General features: G+C 39.9%; 1 protein-coding gene across 1 annotated transcript in view; it reads right to left on the bottom strand.

The window, feature by feature from the left end:
• Positions 1-407: 407 nt before the first annotated feature.
• LOC105920271 (sarcoplasmic reticulum histidine-rich calcium-binding protein) overlaps positions 408-23,413 on the bottom strand; it is a 49,137-nt gene continuing 26,131 nt past the window's right edge. Inside the window, exons 16-32 of the mRNA XM_036129758.1 lie at positions 22,899-22,991; positions 21,497-21,571; positions 21,278-21,394; positions 21,065-21,157; positions 19,635-19,742; positions 19,371-19,472; positions 19,113-19,214; positions 18,878-18,982; positions 18,628-18,729; positions 17,764-17,841; positions 17,546-17,644; positions 17,341-17,457; positions 16,229-16,336; positions 14,280-14,354; positions 10,438-10,605; positions 2,714-2,848; positions 408-1,800 (exon numbers count right to left, since the gene is read on the bottom strand). Of these exons, the coding sequence (XP_035985651.1) occupies positions 1,580-1,800; positions 2,714-2,848; positions 10,438-10,605; positions 14,280-14,354; positions 16,229-16,336; positions 17,341-17,457; positions 17,546-17,644; positions 17,764-17,841; positions 18,628-18,729; positions 18,878-18,982; positions 19,113-19,214; positions 19,371-19,472; positions 19,635-19,742; positions 21,065-21,157; positions 21,278-21,394; positions 21,497-21,571; positions 22,899-22,991 (1,898 nt within the window). The 3' untranslated portion in view covers positions 408-1,579. The remainder of the gene's footprint in view (positions 1,801-2,713; positions 2,849-10,437; positions 10,606-14,279; positions 14,355-16,228; positions 16,337-17,340; positions 17,458-17,545; positions 17,645-17,763; positions 17,842-18,627; positions 18,730-18,877; positions 18,983-19,112; positions 19,215-19,370; positions 19,473-19,634; positions 19,743-21,064; positions 21,158-21,277; positions 21,395-21,496; positions 21,572-22,898; positions 22,992-23,413) is intronic.

Genomic DNA, 23,413 nt, shown 5'->3' with positions numbered 1-23,413 from the left:
ATTGCCTACATTTGTTGTCAGCTGTCTTTTCTCGGACACCTCTAAATGAAATCCAGTGCAACATATGCCATTTGTCACCTTTTTAGTACAGAATAAGCCTCCATCTAAATACATTTTTATCTCAGAATAAATACTGTTCGAAAGGCATTGTATGATCATCTCTTCTTTTTTTACTATATCTGAAGACATAAAACCTCCTTTCAAGTACTCCTTAAAGTAAACCATTTGTTACTGTTGGAGAGTTAGAGACAGATTTAAAATAACACTGGACGTAGTTCTTCTTTTTTTTTTTTAAATGAGCAACTTTATGTGCGAATGTGTTGATCCCATGAAAATCTGCCTCAAGAACAGGAGCGAAATGAATCGACTCTTGAGTGAATGAAATAAAGTACAAGCAAGAAGGCAAATAACAGTCATATTTACTGTAAGCTTTACAATCAGTGTAATAAAATGCACATTAGGAATAGTTGTAAATTTATTTTTTTTATAATTTATTATAACTTCAAACAAAAATAATTTCTACAAAAAATATTCAAATAATGTCATATAATTGATACGTGGTTTACATCTTTCCTCTCTTCTTTAGACCTCTGATTAGTTGAAAAGTGGTAAACTCTGCTTTCAGAATACTGTGCGAAGATTAAATCTCGTTAAGCGTGGCAACAATCACTGATTCCTACGAAAACCATAATAGTGACTAAAGTCCTCTTCTTCGTCTTCTTCTTCTTCTTTTTTTTTTTTATTCATAACCCCTCCCCCTGGATATTATATAATATGTATAATCTCAGCGACTGCTAGTGGGCGCATTTAGATAAAATGACTGAAGGTACAATTCAAACATAAAAATGCAGCAGAAAAAGAAGAAATGTAAAATCAAGTCTCATCTTTTGAGGAGAAGTGAAACTTGGTTAATATACTTATGTGTGTAGGCCGCAGCAGCAGAATTAAACAAGCTCATTTGGACCCGTCCGTTTAGTCGACGTGACTGAGCGCGCACGCACACACGCACACACAAACGCACGCGCACGCACACTTTAGCTGTCAGTCAGTCTAACAGATGAGAGATCTTTAGCTCAACCAAGGAGAAGGAGAACAGAACAAAAATAGATCCTGGTGGGGTTTTTTTAACAGCCATTCTCTCTGAAGTGAAAACAGTGGTGATTTAGGTGTCTTTTTTTGTTATGCTTTTTGGTTTGATGCACATTGCTCCAGCTGAGGAATAAAGGGTACAGTGGTTGGTATGATTTACTTCCCCCCGCCCCCCCTTTTTTTTTTTTTGACTGCATCGCGTTCCCTCTGAGGCGTCTGCGTCTCTCTGCTCGTCCTTCTCACCCCTGAGAAAACACGCTCGGCGTCGTAACAGTCCGGTGAGGTGTGTGTACGTGGGCTTGCGAGGACTTAGGTAGTGTTTTGGTGCGAGAGTGTGCTTGTTCCGAGTGCTGCCGCGGGGGGGTCCATAACTCGACGGGGCCCTCCCCACCTCTCCGTTGTATGTGTGTGTCTGTGTCCCACACACTTGTACGCGCACACTCGCAGTGTCTCGAGGAGTGGGCGGGGGGAGAGGGCGTGTTTTCGTGGCTCAGTGTTGCGCTAACGTGGCCAGCAGGTAGATTAGAGCGCAGAGCAGCAGCGCTGCCAGGGAGAGGCGCGCCGACGGAGCGCCGTTGCAGTCCTTGCCCGCCTCGCAGCGGGACTGTTGGCACAATACCCCTTTAAACTCCGGAGGACAGATGCACTTCTGGTTCATGTAGCACGTTCCTCCGTTCTGGCACAGCAGCATCTCCTCGTCGCAAACGTTAGCTGTGAGCACAGGTAAAGAAAGTGGGAGAGAGAGAGAGAGAGAGAGAGAAGATGAAGGAAAAGAGGGTCAGTTTGATAGGAAACGAGAGATGGAGCAGGAAGAGCGGAGTTCAGAGCGGAGAGAACAAAGCAGGAAGGATAGCAGGGGGAAGGAAGAAGGGGCAAGATAAATGCTCCAGTTTTTTTCCCTCGGGGATAAGAAAAAGTAACACCTGCTTTTTTTTTTTTTTTTTTTTTTTTTTTTTTTTTTTTTTGCAGCCCTTTTCCGGTTTTTCTTGAGGTTGCACTTTCCCAGGGTCGAGTCATAAACTGTTTTGTCACACCCGGCCAAACTAAGAAATAAACAGCACACGTGTAATTTGTTAAGTAAGGATCTGAGGAGCTTGGAGCGTCTATAAAAGTGCTATAAAAGGCACGAGTGAGAACACAGAAGCAGTTGGATATTTAAAAATACCTGACCTAAAAATCTTAAAAAAAAAGGATCAGGTTTCTGTGTCCAGAAATATTTATTTCTTTTGTTCCTTCACAGCAGAAACAATTGGTTGGCTAGAGGTACTTCGACATCTAATCTTAAACAAACGGCACCCGTGTTAATTAAACTGTGCTCTCTATCATTTCTCATTACTAATAAATCAACGGCAAACTCGTCCATGCCAGCTTTTTTAGCATAAATGCGAGGCTGAGGCCCCTGACTGGATGGTAGATGGGAGAGGAAGGCGATTCTCTGTAATGGGGTTAAGGTGTGACAGGGTCATCAATTTAAAGAGCAGCTGATGCCTCTAATGAGCTACATGATCCATTCCCCTGTGTGTAAAGAAAACATTGGGAGCGGCCACGAGTTAAGTGGCCGGTGCGCTCGAAAAGGTCCCGGGAAAAGGCTGCAACGTTTCCCTCGTTCCCTCGTTGCACTCACGGTAACAGCCTTGCTTCCAGTAGTATCCTGGCACGCAGTCGTCACATTTGGCCCCCGTGGCCCCGTCTTTGCACTGGCAGAAGCCCGTGCCGTTACACCGGTCGTGAATGGAGCCTAGCTGGTTGCAGTTACACTCTGATGAGAGAGAGAGACAAAGAAGAGGGGGAGACTTTTAGACATGATGGTTTGTTTTTTTTTTAACTTGGGCTCAGTTGATTAATGTTCATGGTGTTAATAGCCGGGGCATTTTTGTTGCCTGGGACTGCCTGGTTTGCGTGTGTTGGCTGCGCGCCGCTAATGTGGCCACAGCCATAAAAGGAAACAGCTTCATGAGTCATGTTCTTATGGGTTTAAAAAAAAAGTCACAAGAAAAATGGACGTGTTAATTTAGGCACTGTGGACGACGTGCACCTTTGTTTTTTTTCCCCCAGTGCCTTGCGATTGGGTGTGCAAGTGTCCCCTATCTCACATTATAGTTTTGGTAATGCTGTTGAGTTCAATATATTACACATTGGTTATTAGTTTATTCGCTGACTGGTAAAATAAAACATACTATTTGTATTAATTTCCCCACTGGAAGAAGAAGTTTTGTTTACAGTGTCTAGAAAAAGTATTCGCTGCCCTAAAACCTTTCCACCCCTTGCTGCTTTACAGCCAATGTATTTCCCTGGGATTATGAGAGATGGACCAACACAAAACAGTGCATCATGGTAAAGCTGAAGGAAAAGTCTTTTACAGTTTCAAAATGTTTCACGTAATATAAAATCTGAAAAGTGTGGAGTGTGAGAACCTGGTAAAAGCATCATTAGCTGGAATGACGGCTGAAGCAGTTCTTCTGAGACATGCTTCTACAAGGCTTCTTCAAATATGTCCACAGCTGGATGATCTTGCCCTTGAGGGCCGATGCCTTGAAACCTGTAGTCGGGTCCCCAGACCGTCATGTCAGTGTCCCCTGAATTACCTTCTTGGGATGCGTTCAAGTCCTACAGGGTGCTGCTAATGACCCCAATATTTCAGGTGTGTTGAAACAGAGCTGCATCTTAAAGTTGTGGGAAACGGGCCCTCGAGGACTGGGGTTTGAGACTGCCGGTGTCGATGGAGTGTTTGAGTGGATTTGCGGCGCACCTTTCTGCCACCCATCGTGTTTTTGCATGTGGGCCAAATTGTTACAGTTTGGTCCCATCTGACCGGATCACCTTCGTCCACACGTCTCCTGTGTCCCCCACATTCATGCATACATTGAACGCATGAACGTATCCTACTTACAGACTGCTTCCGGCTTTCTCTGAGCAACATTCTTCAAGGCCAGATTTGAGGAGTGCATGACAAGATGCTCACACCTGAGCTGTGGATCTCTGCTGCACCCCCAGGATTACTTTAGCAATGGCCTCTTGGCTGCTTCTCTGATTAATGCTCTACTTTCCTGACCTGTCAGTTTAGGGGGAGCAGCCGTTCCTTATTAGGTTTGCAATTGCCCCATACTCTTTATATATATTTTATTTTTGAAAACAACAACAACAAAAAAAAAAAAACAGCAGACCTTGAGATTTTTAAACCTCATGACATCGTTTTATGAACTAACCCTGCTTTAAACATCTCTGTCTTCCCTCACCTCTGACCTGCCTGGTGTGTTCCTTGGACCGTTTGCTCGGTAATGAGGCGACGCCTGCCAGCTAGTTGAGGCCGTAAACTCCAGTTATGCGGCTGCTTCACAAGGGAGCCTGCGCTACCCCTGCCTGCTGTTGTTTGGTGCTCTTCAGCCCCTGAATTTAAATTTTTTTATTTTATTTTTTTTTGCACTGCTTGTGTTCCTCTGTCACATGAAATCCCATCAAAACACACAGGGGTTTGAGGTTGCAATGTGACCAAATGCAAAAAAAGAAAATCGAAAAAGAAGTTAATGGGTGTGAATACTTTTAGAAGGCACTGAAGTTATGCATAATGATTTTCTTCTGTGAAATTAAGCTTCCTGGAGTGTCCTCAAAGTGAATATATGCTAGACAGTACTGCAAGGATTCAGATCTGACATGTAATCCAGTTCTCTGCACAATTGCCACTGTGTTTCACCCTGTTTCTTCCGCCGCTGCAACATGTCTGAAGCAAAAAGTCTCATCTAAAAGCTCTTTTCTAGTATTTGCAGTTATTTTTGGCTCTCCGGCTCTAAAACGCGTGTGACTGAAGATCTTTTTCTAATAACGTTTTCTTCTCAGTGTCTACAGCATCAGTACACAAACCGTCTGAAGGTCTACCTGAGGTTAAACTAACACCTTGCTAGTCTTTCCGCAAACTGTCACACGCTTCCAAACAACAGCGCGCATCTCCCCGGCCTTGAAGACTTTGCTTTGACTTTCTTCACATTAAGATAGAAGAAAAAAAAAAATCCCACAAAATGACAGGTGTCCTTTTATGTCGGAAGGTATTTATCTCAGACGTTGATGACAGCCGCTCAGCCACGCAGAGATGGAGGTTTTTTTTTTATTTTTGATCACATGATGTCTGAATTGAAAAGTAAGTGTCAGGAATGTTGTACGATAAAAAAAAAGGCTGACAGAGAAGCAAAACTTCCTGTTTTAATGATGCATTACTCACCATTTTGTTTAAACTCTTGCTCAGATGTGTTCTTTTTGCTTTAAGAATTCAAAGAGCTTAGATTCAGATGGACAACATGTTGGAAAGTGATACATTCTGCACAAAACATGAATAGTTTTGTGTTCACAGACAGTCTCAAATATACAGTGTAATTCATCCCCTGACCACAAGATGTGGAACCTATATTTAATTTAAATTAATTATTCCCTCTGTAAATTGTCTACCACTTACTGTACATAATGATGGAAATCTGTTCCCATTGAAAGCATTTTTGTTGGTCATAAAACACAATTCAAATTTATTAGCTGCACTCACTCAATAAAGGGGAACCAGAGCAGTAACCCTAACCCTACCCTACCCTAACTGGAAATAAAATGTTAAACTAAAGTGGACAACTGCCCTGGTTCACTTTTTTGAGTGATACAGCAGTCTGAACTTTTAATTTGTGAGTTGGAAAAATCAAATTTGTTACCTGCTGAAGTCGTAATTCCGACTTAAAAAGATGGAAGTCCCAAGACCACCTCGGGTTCAGATTCAATATGGCAGCTCGGTAGGGGAGCCGCTATGCCTCATATTCCGATCAGATTATGAGATAAAATGATACCCGATGCTAGCTTGATGAGAATGATATGAAACAAGATGAAGTTTTACCAACATTTAGAGCAGGGGTCACCAACCATTTTGAAGCTGAGAGCTACTTTATTGGTACTGTGTCATACGAAGGGCTACCTGTACTGACCTTTATAGTAGAAAAGTGAAAGTTCCCTTCAACTTTATGTAAAATAAGATATTTTTTCATGCTTTTTAGATATTTTAATCCTCCAATGTATATAAATGGAAGTGTGATTAAAATGGAGGAGCAATGGAATAAAATAAAATGGGTTTGTGGTGGGTTGTGCTATTTCTAGAACAGGCTCATGCCCACCATATGTGGTCCTTGGGGGCTACCTGGTGCCCGCTGGCACCATGTCGGTGACCACTAATTTAGAGTAAAACTAAGAAGATGTGTTTTGGCTTTTAGAATTACGATAAAGATTTAACAAATTTACTAACTGTCATTGAAATAATTGTTTATAATTAATATGTCCAGCCTTGTCCACTCCATATATCGCTGTTCCACCTCTAAACACTGTTTACGTTGGTTCTAATGGCAAAAAAGTGTTATTGTATTTTATTCAGCCATTCGGTTTAGGTTTGATCAGTTTAAAATTAGAGATGGTCAAATCCAGACAAGACTCATAAAAACTAATTTTAAATCAGCCCTTTAGCATCCTAGTGCTTTGAACCACTAGGATGCTTCAAAGCAAATGCCAACTTTAGCCTCATTTGCAGCTAATTGTTTGCCAGCTGCAGTATTCCCACTGGGCTTACACATCGTTCCGATCTTTATAATCACAATTTAAAAAGAGTAGGGGGCTTTAATGCTGTTAATCCTGTCAAAACAACAGGGCAACTCAACAACTACTTCCTTCCTTGCTTCAAAATAGGCGTCACAAACATAGATACAACAGGGCGTGAGGATCAAAGCACTCACTTTCATATCTGGGGAAACATAATATTATCTTACAGTCACTTCACCCCACAAACTCACATGCCGACAGTAGCTGGAAATTGCTTCGCTAGACAGGCTTCACTTTGATGGGTTATTTTATTATGGGGAAATAAACTGATTATTTGCACTTCTGGTGTTTTCTATTAAATTAGCTCTGCATAAAACACAGAAATGTACAATTTCTATCCGTAAGCATGTTCCTTTACTGTTTGAATGCATAGAATGGGGAGAAATACATTGTCATCTGCTTATATTGCTAATAGCAGCTAGCCTGGACACATCAACTGGCAAATTCCACTGTTTCCCCAGGTTCAATGAGACTGAACTTAAGTCTGAGGTCATTTCTGGCAAATTTGATGAAGCAAAATGGGCTAAATAAAGTTACTATACATTATATAAAATCCAAAAGTCCAGCTGAGAGACCAAGGCTGAAAACGACAAACAGGTATGTGGTTCAATTTCTGGGTCACATGCAGTGTATATTACCGTTGGGGGTGCACGAGCCAATGAGCCAAGCTGTTTTAAATATGTTTCTTCCTCTAGAGACTCTTGATTTCTTTGGCCACGCTCGGTGTGCCACTGTGCAGGCAGATGAGCTTATGGGGCCCTGTTTGTGCTGACTCCAAGGCCGGGGGCCTGTGTGCGCGCTGACTGTGGTGAGTTCACCCTTCAGCCTCCTGCAGTTCACTTACAGATGGCAGAAAATCAACAGCAGATTTCACCTCTACAGCTATACAAACAGAGGAGTCTCTGATACGTATGCTTCACAAGAGCCGTGGCAGCCGATTAATGTAAATAAACAGTGACTGTGTACAAAAAGTGTAAAAGTAACTTCCTGCAAATTTCAAACCGGGGCATGTCCTTCATTGTTCTGGTCCTGCACTTCAGTGTAGTGGATGGGATGCGTGTTTAAAGTGTTGTCTTTCAGCTTTAAGGCTGCCTGAGGGCGTTTGCATCATTGATATTGTTATCCGTCTAGCTTCAGGGTACCAAAACAAAAGTCCTAAAGCACAAAGTTTTAACTCCAGACCATGGAAAGCTCTTAGGGGTCGCTCTAGTAACCGAACACATTGTTGCGATGGACTATGATTCGACTGAAAGAGAATAAAAATCAAAGAACCGTGCTTGTTTCCTTTTCTGTTGAAGTCCACCTGATTCAAGAAGTATTTGAGAATTTAGTAATTTTTTTATTCTATTTGTCACCTCTACCACTGGCCTCCGCATACACCCTGTATAACTATAGCATTGGTACACTTGTGGTAAAAAGAAAATAACCTCTTTAAATTCTAGGCTTGTTTGTATTTTGTTGATTATATATTATAACAAATATATTTATGTCCCTCTAGATTATTGAATTCAGGGGCTCCAATCCCTTGATTAAAATCAAGCCCCTAAGCATGCAGACTGTCTATCAGAGAATGGGCCACTCTCAAAAGTTTAGCAAATCCCATCGTGGTGCTGTGATAGGAGGCCACCTGTTCAGTAAGTCCAGGCCTGAAATGTCCTCAATACCAAACATTTCACATTTAACTTTTATTAGCACTGAAACAAAGTGGAAGCAAGTGGGAGCGAGTTCAACTGGGCCTTGAAGTATTAGGTCACTTAAAATCCCAGAGATGCTGAGGCGTACAGTCCACACAACACCAAACTTCATGGGACATCAAAATGATTAATGCTGACCTGAAATTTGAACTTGGTCATAATTTGACTTGGCTCTGACTGTCAAAATTTTATTTTTTTAGTGACTAAGATATCTATAAATTAGAAATAATGTGGTCAGATAGACTTTCCCAAGATGAAAAGTGAGCAAATTTGGAACTAATGTTCTGTGCATCCCCTATGGTGCCTTGCTAAAATATTTTACAGCTTGTTCTTTCACATTATTTTCCTTTACAGCCACAAACCTTTGTATGTTGTTCGGATTTTTTAAATTAATTTAAAAAAAAAGGATTTTTTTCTGCGCTATACCAACTCAAAGTACCGTGAACTGTGAAGTGGAAGATAAATACACGCACGCACACACACACATACACACAAAATATTGGCATGCATCTGTATTCAGCCCATCAAAGTGAATACTTTGTGGGACCACCTTTTGCTGAAATTACAGCAGCAGGTCTTTAGGGGTATGTTTCTCCCAGCTTTGAACTTTTACAAACTGATGTTCAAAGCTATTCCTCTTTTCAAAGTCGCTCAGGCTCAGTCAAACTGGACATAGACCGTCCGTAAACATCAATTTTCCAGTCTTGCCGCAGATTTTAAGTCATTTTGACACAGAAATACGCTTTGTTGTAAACTTCAGGCACCAGTGCCCAAGGATGACAGCCCTGGAGCTCTTAGATGTGTCCCTGAATTAAATATTATGGCCATTAGCATAACTCTGACTGCAACCTGAGCAACCCCCCCCCCCTCCTTTTTCTGTCCTGGTGAAGAAAAACCTCCCCTTGGCATAATGCTGCCACCACCTTGCTTCAGTGTTGGAGAAGTGTGTTAGTTTGGTGCAATACACAGCATTTTGCATTTTGGCCAAAAAAGTCAACTTTTGGTCACATCTGAGCAGAGCCCCTCCTTCAGCATGTTTGCTGTGTTCCTTAAATGAGTTGGAACAAACTGCAGAGGGACTTTCGTGCAAGCTTCCTCAAAGGGTTAAACAATCGTCCCACTTTTCTCTAGTGGCCACAATAAACGGCGATCCTGTGGACAGATTCTCCCACCTGAGCGGTGGATCTTTAGCGCTCCATCAGGGTAATCATTGGCTGCTGCTCTGATTAATGCACCCCTTGCTCACCCGACTTCTTTGTGGGTTTGTACGGTTGTGTCGTACTCTTTCCCGTTACAGATGATGGATCGATCAGCAGTCTTGTGAGATGCTCAAAGCTCGGGATCTTGTTCCGTATCCTCACCTCGCTTTAAACCTTTCCACAACATCCGTCTTGTGCGTTCTTTCGTCTTCATTGAGATGGTTGTTCATAAATGTTCACTTAAAAAAAACAACCTCTGAGCAGTTTTATACTGACACTAAATGACAGATCCAGCAAATTCTACAAATGCTAAAAGCATGTGAATAACTTGCGGAGGGGCCTTTAACGCACAAGCAATTTAAAGGCAATATTTATATTATGACTTCCTCAACTTTAATATATATATATATATATGTATATATATATATATAAAACAGAACACACTCACTACGAAATCTGCAAACGTAAAACAAAGAAGAATCAAGATTTGCAAAAATCCCATGAATTTTGCAGGAAGGTCTTTTCGGAGCTCACTTGAACTTATTTTCAGACAAGCATCTATACATTTTATAGTATGAAAAGTCTCTTTGTTTTTACACATTAACATTTAAGTCTCCAACCCACATCACCGAACAGTTATTCCTCTCGTTTAAAAAAAAAATAAAATAACCCACGTCGTATGAGTAATTGCCTTAATTTTAAAAGTAGCCACAGCATCCTTTTTATCAGCTTTCTCTGTCAGACGCACAGAGGAAATTCACGCTGCGCCTGCTGCGCTACTGACACAAACACACGGCTCCCCTCCCCTCGCACTCTCTCTCACTGACTCCCAGCAGACTGACCGACGCAGACGTTCTCATCATCCAGTTCAGCAGAGGCGTTGCGGAAGTATCCCAGTCTGCAGTGCTGGCAGTTCTGGCCTCTGGTGTTGTGCTTGCAGCTGACACAGGTGACGATGTTCAGGTAGTCGATGAAGCTGCAGCGGTTGGAGTGGCCGTAGCACTCACAGTCTGAGGAGGGGGGGAAAGAGACAGGTTTCAATTCATTTCTCAAGAAGAAGAGGGCTGTATTTTGACTTCACTTCGAAGGGTGAATGATGAACATGGGGAGCGGGAGAGGATGTCATTCAGGGCGACAACGAGAAAGGTTCTAACGAATGTATCAGACAGGTATGGACGCCAGCTTGAAGAACAAACGGCTCTGTTTGCCTTTTATATTGGCTCCATAAAGTCAAACCACTCCCTCTCCATTAGTACGCTCGCAGGTTTGCTGAGTCTGCTGCGCTGTGCCGCACTGATTACTGAGGGGAATTCCTCCATCCTGTGTGTTTCTGCCGGAGCGTGTTTGTGTTCACGCATTTAATCTTGCATAGGTTCAAGCATGTTAATTCTGCCCGGGAATTTAATTACGTTACCAGATGACTCGATTATAAGCTGCAAAACTCCTAAGCAGGGGAGTTGGAGGTGAGGGGTGCGCCCATGTGTTTCTGGACCTGAGGCGGGAAACCGCGGAATCAGCCTGACCCCGCTTAACATGACGGGTCCAATGCTGAGCAGAGCAATAAAATAATCTAGATAAGCTTTATAAAATATTCTAACTAACGTTTAAATGAGATGCATTTGGGGCAGTCCTCCTCGGTAAGCCCGTTCTCTTTAAAAATCAAACCCACGGGTCGTTTATGCATGGAATAACAACTTATAACCACTTTTAGGAATATGGGAGCTCCGGCGGTCATGAAAGCTTGTCACTGATCAAAATAGTTTTATTAATGATTTACTTCAATGAGAACATGGCGTGGTTAATATACTGTGTTTTAGCTTTAACTATTACCGTTTTCTAACCTGAACCAAATATTGCTTTCACAACGAGCGCAACAGATGGCAAATCTTTCTGTAAATGCTTGGCAGGTGTTCATTATGGAACCCCGAAAGATGTACATTCATTTGGTTCATGTACTGCTTTCACGTTGATTAAATTATTGTTCTATCTAATAAAATTGTTTATTACAGTACTCTGCTTTTTTTTCTTTCACTGTTTTTGTTTATAAAAGTTGCCGCGGCATTTGTTAATGGCCAACGTAGAGTGCAATTTGACTTTTAAGCTTCGTTTACCTTCTGAATTTCATGGTTTTCAGTTAAATATGAACTGAAAATCATGCCGGTTAATGAAAATTATTCAAAGAACATGTCTGAGGTGGACATTTTGAAAAATATTCAGGAACTGCTTAAATATTTCACAGTTTAATTTGAATTTCTGACTCACTCTGAAACTAATGACTTTGCTATTCACAGAATTATATGTAAAAAGTGGAATAGCTACGTGTGTGTGTACAGTCGTGTTTAATAAATTATATTATTATTGAACAGTTCATTTAATTAATTTGCTCAATTCACTAAGGGAAATGCATACATTATATAGATTAACACAGACTGATGATGTTTTCAAGACTATATTTCTGTTATGATTCTTTTTCCACCTCCAGCTAATAAAAACATCATTTACGATTAAAATATTGCATTAGACCAACAAAAAAGCAACAATTTTTATGGAGAAATGGGGACTTAATGAAAAATACTGACTTAGTTTGTATTTTTTTTCCAAAGGTACTTTTAATCTGACAAACAATTATCTTAGAAATGTATATTCTAACCTATTGAATATGACTGTATGTATTGCTGTTATTTATTATTCAGTAATAAAGCCAGGTGTAAATAGAAATGACTATGCAGACAAGGTTGAGACAGTAGATTTTGATTATATGTAATCATATGTGAGTCTTTTTGCACCTTTTTGAGGAATTAATCACATTTTGTCAACATCCACGACCTAAGGTAGTGCCGTGATTCAATTGTAGAGTTTTGCCAAATTCAGTTTTGTCTTTAGGTGATTGTAAAAGCTGTTCGGATTGAAAAGAGCTTGAAAGGTTTACTTTTTAATTATTTTTTTTAAACTAGGATTGACGTCTTAGAGGAGTGGTCCCCAATCCTGGTCCTCAAGGGCCGGTGTCCCTGCAGGTTTTACATGTGTCCCTGATCCAACACACCTGACTTACTTCCCCAGTGTGCTGTCAAGTTCTCCAGAGTCCTCCTAATGACCTCATTATTTGACTCAGGTGTGTTGAAGCAAAGTAACAAATAAAAGTTGCAGGACACCGGCCCTTGAGGACCAGGATTGGGGACCACAGACTTAGAGCATTCAGCAAGCACCAGGACTGTAAAAATGATGTTGCAGACGGTGCAGAGCTTGCTTTAAAAGGCATGCATGCATCAATTTTTTCATTCATTTTTCGTTAAGTAGCTTAACTATTTACAATTACTGACAACATTTACAATTATTTAATCATTTTCTGTTTCGATTGCATTTATCGAAATTTACCAATACATTTATCGGGCAGAGGGTCGTCTGGGCCTCCCTACTGAAGCTGCTCCGGACCCCGGATAAGAGGAAGAGGATGGATTACAGTTATTTTATGTCTTATTTTTGTTTATCTGTTTTTAAGGAAACTGAGGGTTGCATTATAAATGTTGTCATGAACAAAGTATTATGGCAATAAAACATTAGATTCTATTCTTTTCTATTCTGTTGTTTTTATTGCTTCATTTATTTACATTTTTTAAATATTGTCACAGCCTGAGCTCTTAAGGACATATTCTCTTTGTCATTTTAGGAACTGTTCATAGAAGCTCTGATGGAGGTTTTATTTATTGTACATCCTTAATAAATGAACAGCTTATCTGACGTTCAAGTCTAACCAAAACTAAGAAAAAAAAAAAAAGAAAAACGGTGTAATGATTGGAATCATTTCTCTTCAGAGAGAGATTAATGATATTAGCAACAGAGGTGTCTGCATTGTGCAGAGGCGGCGCAGCCATTGGTGGAGCGGTGCTGTTCCACATTCGCTCCCTGATTATCTTGGCCGGGGCTGCTCCCTAATGAAGCTTTTGTTCAGCTTTAGAAGTTGGCTGCAATAGTGCGCTGCAAGGCATCACTGTCCTCTAAAGAGGCGTTTACCGGGCATGTTTATGCAAATACACATTTAAATGCGCATTAAAAAGTCGGAGTTTAGCTGTTTAATCAGCCGTCACATTATTATTTTATTATTGTTCGGCTGATGATGCCAGCTAAAATATTAATGAGCCGGAGAACCATAAAGTGCCTCTCTCAGCACTGAGGGAACCGTGCAAGCAGTAGGGGAGCCCTGCCTAATTAAATATAAATGGCCAATTACTTTGTAGACTGGAAAGGCAATGGGACATTCTTCCGCAAATTAGTGTTATGAGTCAAGATGCTGGTGTATTGGTATTTATTGGTAGTGAATGGTTAACAGCAAAAGGTTAGGTTAAGGGAAAGAAGGCAAATGTCTGGTTTGAAGCCTGGGAGCCCACGGTAATTATTGAGTATCTTCCAAACAAGCAGAGGAGAAAAAAGAAATGGGAAAAGCCATTAGGTGTTTCAACAGGAGCGTGAACATTGACTGCAGCTGCTTACCTGAATCATGGACATGAGACGAACAAAACCATGAGAGGGCAACAGAGACAGAGGGAATGAAGGAACAAAATGAACAGATGAAGAAGATGGAACAACGTGAGGGAATTTTTCCACAAACTTGATCTGCTTTAACACCGGTGGAACCAGGAGGCGCATTAAGTCCTCAGACTTCTTACTAAAGATATCGGTCTCTTACCTTTAAAATTGTCGTATATGATCCCAAGTAACTGTTTGACCTGGGGCTCTCCTGAGATCAAGAGTTTCAGAAGCCCTTTGGGGAGTGAAGGAATCTTTGTTTCAACATTCATGTTTTTCCACTGTGCTACAATTCTCTACTGCACTTTACGTTCCCACAGCCGGAGTCTGTCTGGCCTAGAGGACAGTTTCAGAACCACACAGGAGTCTAAAGAGGAATCTAATGGATTAGGTCTAAGGGATTCCCACTAGAATTTACCTGAGAAACCGTTCTGCAAAGCTGACAAACTACAACTACTGAAGTTTTTCTTAACTGGTTGGACATAAGTGGAACAATTTATTGATGAGGACATGTCTAGTAAGGCTTTCCATAGAGGTACGTATGAATGGGATTTGACTGATTTGGTTGAAAAGGTGTGTGGACAGGTAGCTTGGTGTGGACTGTTTGAAAAACAGAAGACGCTTAGGTTGTTATCAGCACAGGCACTGATTCTGAAACACTTTAAAAAGAAGGAAACCAGAAAGGAACCAGTTCAAGATTGCTTGAGGCGATGACAGAAAGTCACCAAAATCCCCAGAACTGAACTGAACAGAAGGTTTTCTGGTCAAAGTTAAAACGTCATCACACTTTAAGTAAATAAACTCCAGCATTGATCCTGAAGCATGCATAACTTGATCTCCAAGCTGCCCAGATGTAGTCTTGGATTTATTCAAAGTCAGAAGTTCACACACGCAAAGAGAAATATTTATTTCAACGATTAAAAAAAAAGATAACAGATGATGATGATGAAATGGCTTTGTAATTACTTTGGTTAAGTCACAAGATTTCTCCACACCTGTGGACGCTATTTAAGGCAAACACAAACAAAACGTGCTTGCAGAGCTGCAAAGGTGTGTGTTTAGTGTTTGGTCAGAAAAATGAGTAAAATATCAGCAAACGACTGTGAGAAATTTGGGGGAAAAATGGAACAATTATCCCAAGTTACAAGAGTTTGAAAGGCATTTCTGTCAAATATGAAAAAAAGGGAATTAACTGCTGGATTTGGAGAAAGCTAAAAAAATATTTTTTCTTATTATTTGATCTAAATGGCAGATTATTCTGGCATTCAGCAACAAGGAATCCCTTTGGGTGATCCTCACTGAACTGACAGTTCAGTCTAAGTTTAGTCTAAATTAATGGCAGTGGGAAAACCTTTTCTTTTAATACACTTTACATAAACAAAAATATAAACAGTGTGCTTTCTACTGCACATAACACATAGTTGCCGCTGCATAATAATTTACATAAAAGTCACACAAACATCAGAGCAACTAACTGATAATAGCACACATTAATGTCTATCAATAGCTCCAACAGGAGGGCAGTCTAAGCTACTTCCTGGTTAATTCAGAGACAATGTTGTGAAGTATTTGACCTCTTGGTGGCACTGATAATAAGCGTATGGCACATCGAACTTTCCTACGCAAATGGTCAGCTGATCATTAAGTATGGGGGGAAAATATGAAAACGATGACTTCACAGCAAAGGTAAGTTATTCTGTCCCTTCACGGGAGCACACTCTGAAATTTTACAACCATTATTGGGGGTTGCACCCCTACTTTAAAGATGGAAGATAGAACTTAATAAATAATAAATAAATGTATTTATTAAATAAATTTAATAAAATTTAATTCAATTGAATTGAATTGAACTTGATGCTTTAAATAATGCACTCAATTCCCTTCACATTTATAACCTCATTAGATGTGTCTTTAGACACACCAACACAGGCGGGGAGTTCCAGCACTCCTGGACTCTAAGCAGGACGGCAAGCCTCACTTCAGTGCAAATACTGGTAGCAAATAAATGCAAACACCAATAAACTCTGATATAATCCCATCAGCCGTGTGCCATCAATATGTACAACCAGTTATGAACCACGATGCGACTAGATCACTATGAGATTCTACCTTTCTTTTTCCCTTTTTCTTTTTCCTCTTCGTCCTCTTTCCAAGCACCGTGCCTTGTGGTCCCGTGACCACCTCTTCCTCTCTCAGGATTTGCAACCACACCATGCTCTACAAACGAGCCACAACTCAAACATCAATTTGTATTTGTCCAGCGCAGATTAACTCAGGCTAAGTGACACGCAGTGCGGTGCCCCCTTACAAGATTTCTTCAGTTTTTTAACTTTTTGTCACATTTAATTGTATTTAGTCATCAATCGCAATTCAGCACACTACTTAACCTGAGTGAATACGAAAACGCAGTTGTCGAATAATAAGACACTTTGTTGACGGAACGAAGCTCTCCAAAGCAACCTGGCTCTATGCGAAAATAAAAATGTCGTCTTTGTTACATCTTGAGTTAACTGTGATTGGCCAAATTGTTTGGTTCAGCTTTAACCAGCAACGCAAGCGCCTGATTACTGCCGAAAATCCAGGAATGACTTACATAAAACCGGTTTGACAACATGAAACAGACTAAGAGATCCAATAAAAGCAACGATTTTTCAAAGTAATCCTTTAAGAAATCTGTAAGTGGGCAAATACTTTTCATGGCACTGTAGCACTAGCACTACAGGAAAGCCAACATCATTTCCAGACATGTGAGTAGAAATTGCAAATGCTTTGTAAAATATAGGCCAAACTTAGAAAAATGTTTCTGATTTTCTGATAAAACATGAAAGCAGTTTGAAGAAAATACCGCTGCGCAGCATTAACAAATCTTTACAACACTCTGATTAGGGCAAAGCTGCATATTTCATTGTCGCTTCATCCTTAATGCTGTTTCTTATTTACTTTTTTCGCCTTCAACATCACTGAAGATCTTCCATAAAATCGTATGGCACCACTATTACTACCAGATCAAGATTTAGCAGTATGGCTCATATTGAGTGGCAGGCAATTATTTAGTTGAAGGGATAAGTTCAGATGCATTTTCCACTCTTACTGTGGGCTGCCAAGTCTAATTTATTGTAAACGTTTATCTACTCTGCTGTTACTGCATCGCAGGTAATGCAGTGTTTATAGCTACTGTAAATCTACGAACGCGTTGCAATAACTGCGTGAAAACAAAGTACCTTCATTTTCAGCCCCTCTATGGCTGTGGGCATCCAGCCCGTCCTCCCTTTGCCCTGATGGGATCGCTGGTTTGTGGCCGTGAGTGCTGTGCGCGTGCTCCTCAACAACGTGGGAGACTGAAATGCCATCATTAGCGGTGAGGTGAGTGAAGCTCAAGTGTTGATTTGTAAGAGGGTCTCTATGACAGCATGTTAAAACAGATACCTGTCCTCCCAGTTTCCCCGTGCCCTCCGCTCTTCAGCTCATGTTCGGAGGAAGTTGTGGATTTGTGGCCATGTTCTTCAGACTTATGTGGAGCTGGGGCTTCATAAGCAAAAATGTCATTTTTATTAACAGAAGCTTCTAAATCTAACTAATGAGGAAATATTATCTATTCTACTGTCTATAGAGAGTATGCATATTAATCAACAATCAAGTGGTACCTTGGCTATGCCTGTCCTCTCCGTGCTCTGATCTGTGGCCATGAGTCTCATGTGCATGTCCATGAGACTTGATGGGGTCTGGAATCAACATTTTCATTGAGATTACAGATAAACAGCTACATCAACGCTAGTTTTTTTGTATTTTAGTTTTCTTTTTTTTTTTTTTTTTTTTACTTTTCTGCTTGATGTTCAAAACTTCCAAGCTAACAAGAACAAAACTACTACTACTACACATTATGTTGGACACAAAAATTTCATCTGTTGAGCTTTTTCCCTTTTTGTCAAGTTACGACCACAGACGTCCACGCATTTTATTAGCAATTTTTTGTGTTAGGCCAACAAAAATATAGTGAAGTTCGATGTTCACGATCGTTTTACAAATAAAAATATGCAACATGTGGCATGCGCTTGAACGCAGCCTCTTCTACTTTGACTGTCCCAAATAAAATCTGAGGCAAAAAGTGCTTTGTGGATTGTATCTACAGTATCTTGTTGCATCTGTTATGTTAAAGTACATACCTGCAGCATAGTGCTGCCCCCTCGGTGTTTAACAGAGAGCGTTACCCACATAGGCCAAAATGTTTGACAATAGCTTTCTTCTTACACACAGGCAGAGCCAATATAACAATTAGATAACTTCAGATGGCAATTGATTGCACAGAACTTTTACTTAAATCAAATCTGCCATTTTCAGAGTTTGTTTTGAATTAGCCAGAAGCTATTTTCCAAATCGCACAAAGTGTTGGCCTATCACATAAAATCCAAACAAAGTACACTGAAGTTTGTGGTTGTAATCTTACGACATATGACACAAGTTCAAAGGGTCTGGATACTTTTGCAGCACCCTGTATCAAACAGATCTACCTGTCCTTTCAACATTTCTGGCTGTGTGCTCCACCTCTCCATGTCCATGTGAGGTTGCTGATCTGTGACCATGAGTCCCATGTCCGTGGGACTTGTCAGTCTCTGGAAGTAGTATTTTTTTTATTAAGATCACAAAACAACAACATTTTAACGACATCTTGCCTGAGTTTCCATTTTAGCTTTTAATTTTGCAAAACATCTCAACAAGATGGTTCCACATGAGCTCAGCTCTGACTAAACCTATATATACCTGTCACTTCAACTTTCCTGTGTGTATGCTCCTCGCCGGGTCCGTGTGAGCCTGCTGATCTGTGACCATGAGTCTCATGTACGTGTCCATGAGTCTCCAGAGGCTCTGAAACAACCGTTGTCAACAAAATCACCAGTCTGCACCAACATTTTTCTATTTTCATGTGTCAGGGCAGCTTATCTGCTGCTTTATTGGACTGTAGAAGAACAGCTCCTACTCCTTGAAACAGATATACCTGTCGTTTCATGTTTTCCGTGCGAATGCTCTGTCCTTCCGTGCCCGTGGGAGGTTGGTGATTTGTGACCATGATGTACATGAGTGTGAGACATGTGAGCATCTGAAAATAACAATTGTCGGTAAAATAACCAGTAAGCGATGCCCACTTTTTGCAGCTTGTAACTCTTCAGGGGGTACATTTAGGAAAATTCGCTAAATATTGTTAGTATTTTTAAAAAGCTTCCAGAAGCCTCTGACTACATAGCTAAAGGTTTACCTGCACTCTCAACCTTTCTGGCTGCATGCTCCGTCTCTCCGTGTCCATGTGAGGTAGTTAATTTGTGGCCATGATGTACATTGGTCTGAGACTCATGAGGATCTGAAATGCATATTTTCATTTAGATTACAAGTAAACGCTTGCAGATATCTACTTTTTGGGCATTTGATATTCACATGGTGAATGTCTGCAAAAGTCTATATTTAAAATTGGTAACCTTACATTACTTATTGCTATCCCTGTTTTAATTTTTTAGACATGTACCTGTCCTTTCAGGGTTAGTGTGTGGATGCCCCTCTTCTCCATGGCCATGTGGGGTTACTGCTTTGTGGCCATGAGTACCGTGTACTTGTCCGCTAGACTTGTGTGGATCTGAAATCAATGACTTGCCATTAAGAAGAAGAGCAAAGTTGTCTGCTTCTTGAACGTTTTAGGTTTCAGTGGCCCATTTTTGTATATTTATGAAATATCGTGACTCTTGATCATCATGACTTCAAAAACACGCAGCTCCTACTACTTTTAAAATATATCCCAGTATTAATCAGATTTTTAAATCACATTGCCTTCAAAAATTCTGCTCACCTATTCAACTTTTTCTCACTTTGGCATAACCACAAATTCCAGTGTATTCTATGAGCTTTTATCTCAGTTTTTGCTATATCCCTAAAACAAAGTAGCACATAAATGTGACGTGGATGGAAAAGGATGCATAGTTGGCCACTTAAACTGACAGTCCGGACAAGGAGAGCATTAATCAGACAGGCAGCCAAGTGACCCATTATAAACCTGGAAGAGCTGCAGAGATCCAGAGCCCAGGTGGGGGAAAAAAACAAAAACATTCAACACAACAACAAATCTAGGCTTTTGAATAGTGACAAAAAGCCATTTTTTTTTTTTAAGAAACTCATGAGCCGTTTAACACAACCCATGCAGGGGACACATCTGGTTGTATTAGACCACATTTTTACTCTTTGGCCTAAACACAAAACACTAGGTTTTGCAGAAATGTATCACAGTACGTCACAGGCAGCTACCATCTCCACTGTGAAACATGGTGGTGGCAGCATTATGCTGTGGGGTTGCTTTGCCATGTTTCTGCTGGACAAGCAGAAGCAGGAAGCTTCACAGAGCTGAAGATGGTACTGTTCAAGTCCTGGTCAAAGCCCTGTTGGAGGCTGCACATAAAGTTTGGTCAACTCATCACCTTTGTGCACAACAACTCTAAACATAAAGTTAGAGCTACAGTGGGATTACTTAGATGAATGATTTTCACGTGTTATGATTCAGTTGAGAATCTTTAACGATGACTGAACTTTTTTTGCAAAGAAGAATGGGAAAAAATAAGTCTGTTGGTATGCAAAGCTGATAGAAACGTGCCCCAAAACACTTGCTGCTGTAATTACAGTAAAATGGAGTTCTACAAAGTATCGACTCTGAAAGGCTATAAACAAAAGCACGGCATACTTTTCAAATTTTTTATTTTTTTTTGTATTTAAAAAAGTAAACCTGTATCCTTTTCCTTCCTTTTCACAATCATGCACTAATTGCGGATAATCCACTACTTGAAATCCCAGTAGAAAAACCTTAAAGTTTCTGGCTATGACACAACAAAATGTGAAAAAGTTTTTCTTTTTTTGTATGTTTCCATCAACACAGCTTCAAATCAATCCCACATTTACATCCACACTATATACCTGTCCTTTCTACTTTACTGTGCCCCTCCTCTCCATGTCCATGTGAGGCTGTTGTTTTGTGGCCGTGTCCGTGCCCCTCGTGCATCTGGGAGACTGATGCAATAATGTTCATTAATATAAGTAGCAAACATTAATATCCACCTTTGCTGTTTCTAGTAGACATTCAAACTAATACAAAAACTCCTCTGCCACCAACACAAATTAAACAGATACCTGTCGTTTGAGTATCACTGTGCCCTCCCTCATCTGTCTTGTGTTCAGACAAAGTTACTGTGTTATGGCCATGAGTTTCATGAACGTGTCCATTAGACTTGTGGTGGACCGAAACTGCTAACACAAAAATAACAGAAGTTTGGGGGATTTTTTGTTTTTGTTTCATTTGACAGGTATCCAGCAAACATTATTATGCTCCAAATAATACAGATGATTTACCTTTGCTCTCCTCCCCATGATGAGATGATGTTTGACTTTGAATTACATGTGCATGTTCCACAGATGTGTGCTGATCTGGCATCAGCAAAGTTGTTAATACAAAATAAAAAAGATTTTGATTACTTTCATACAATTATACGAGGTGTAACTTGTGTGGGCCAAAATCTATGGAAGCCCTGAAAGGCAAGTGTTTTTTAGTCTATTTAATAGATTTGTTTTTTCTTTTTTAAGATTAGATATTTACTTTTTCTCTCACACTTCATAACTTGTGAGCAAGTGAAACATATTTACCAGAATATTTTAAATCATTCTCTTCTGCCATGAGGATCACAACTTTGGAAATCTAATTAGAATCTGTAAGAACTAAAAGAAAAACTATTGCAGTTGCTGCATTTATTATAAGGAACATATATCATCATGTCTTACATTGAAAAGCAATGTAGCAGGGGGGTCCAATGTGCAGCCTGGGGACCTCCTCCCCGAAAACAATTCAAGAATAAAACATAGATTTGGTCTCAGAGCAAAAGGCTGTTGATGCAGATTGACACTTTAAAAAAAGGTTAAGTAATTTTCTAAGAAATTTTAATTTTCTTGAAACTGAAACTGAACAAAGTATTTGTATTTTATTAATCATTCCCTTTGCTTTTCCTTTCAATTTCATAGTAAGCAGATCCCCAAAACACCCAGTAACTTCAAAAAAATATCCCGTTCTTGTTGCTTATCAAACAATAACAGCATTTTTTCCAAGACTACTTTCTTCACTTCATTAAAAAAATGCATGTTCCATTTATAGTTTAAAAGATAAGAATACAAAATTTGATGATGATACTCTAGAAGAAGAGTCCACGCTGACCGTGAAAATATACAACTTTGGGATTTTTGCCCCATTTTGCAAAAAGTTATGAAACTGCTGCAATATAGCAGCATAAAAGGAAAGTAGTGTCTCACCATTCACTGTTCACAGGTTTAGTTTGGTGAATGGAAAAAAAATCATGGGAATAGACTATATTATGACTGCATTTTCTGTATTCTGTTTTTCCCTGTAAATCCACCTATCAGCTTTTTGTTTTGTAAATTTCAGAGATTAAAAAGATGTTCACAAACTATTTATTTACTGGTGTCTCACCAAGAAAAGATTAGAAAACATAAAATCATAAGATAAAAATATAAATATATATATATATATATATATATATATATATATATATATATAATACTTTTCATCAGCTCACAAGTCATTGTGTCAGAAAAAAATCTTCTGTTTTATAAAATGCATCACATGTACTTTTTATCTCTTGCTTTTTAAGTCTTCCATATAAGTTTATCTAAGTGTCTCTATACTGTTCTACCGTATAATGCTACCGTATAATGCGTCACTAACCACTACACCTAAAAGAAGTACCTTTCCTTTCAGCTTGTCTTTCTATGTGCTCCGCCCCGTGGTGAGATGATGTTTGATGAGTCCCATGTGCATGTTCCTCAGATGTGTGGTGGCCTAACACAACACATGATTTTGATATTATTTTAACATCATAGCATAAACTTTGCCCTTTTATTTCTCAATTTCTTGGCCCCTTCTTTGGGGTGGAGCTTATATCACTGCATGATTATGGGTTGTCGTGATAATATAAAAAGATTAGAATCAACTGGTACACATGTACGAGAACCTAGAGCTCTGATGGAAATCAAGGAACTACAGGGAGACGACTGGTGGTTTTAAGAAAAATCTGCAAACTCCAAGATGGCTATTCTGGATCTACCACACAAGCTACGTTTACATGGACAAAAGTAATCGGAATAAAGGGCCAATCAGAATAAAAATGTGTCGATCAGAATATTGTGATCAGATTAAGCTCAATCAGAATGAAATTGCATTCTGAATGAGAAAGGTGGTTTATGCTGATTGATAATCCGATC

The sequence above is a fragment of the Fundulus heteroclitus genome, unplaced genomic scaffold (assembly GCF_011125445.2).
Source record: "Fundulus heteroclitus isolate FHET01 unplaced genomic scaffold, MU-UCD_Fhet_4.1 scaffold_213, whole genome shotgun sequence".
Taxonomy (NCBI): domain Eukaryota; kingdom Metazoa; phylum Chordata; class Actinopteri; order Cyprinodontiformes; family Fundulidae; genus Fundulus; species Fundulus heteroclitus.
The sequence above is the reverse complement of the archived record's forward strand: the minus strand, read 5'-3'. Positions and strand labels throughout refer to the sequence as shown.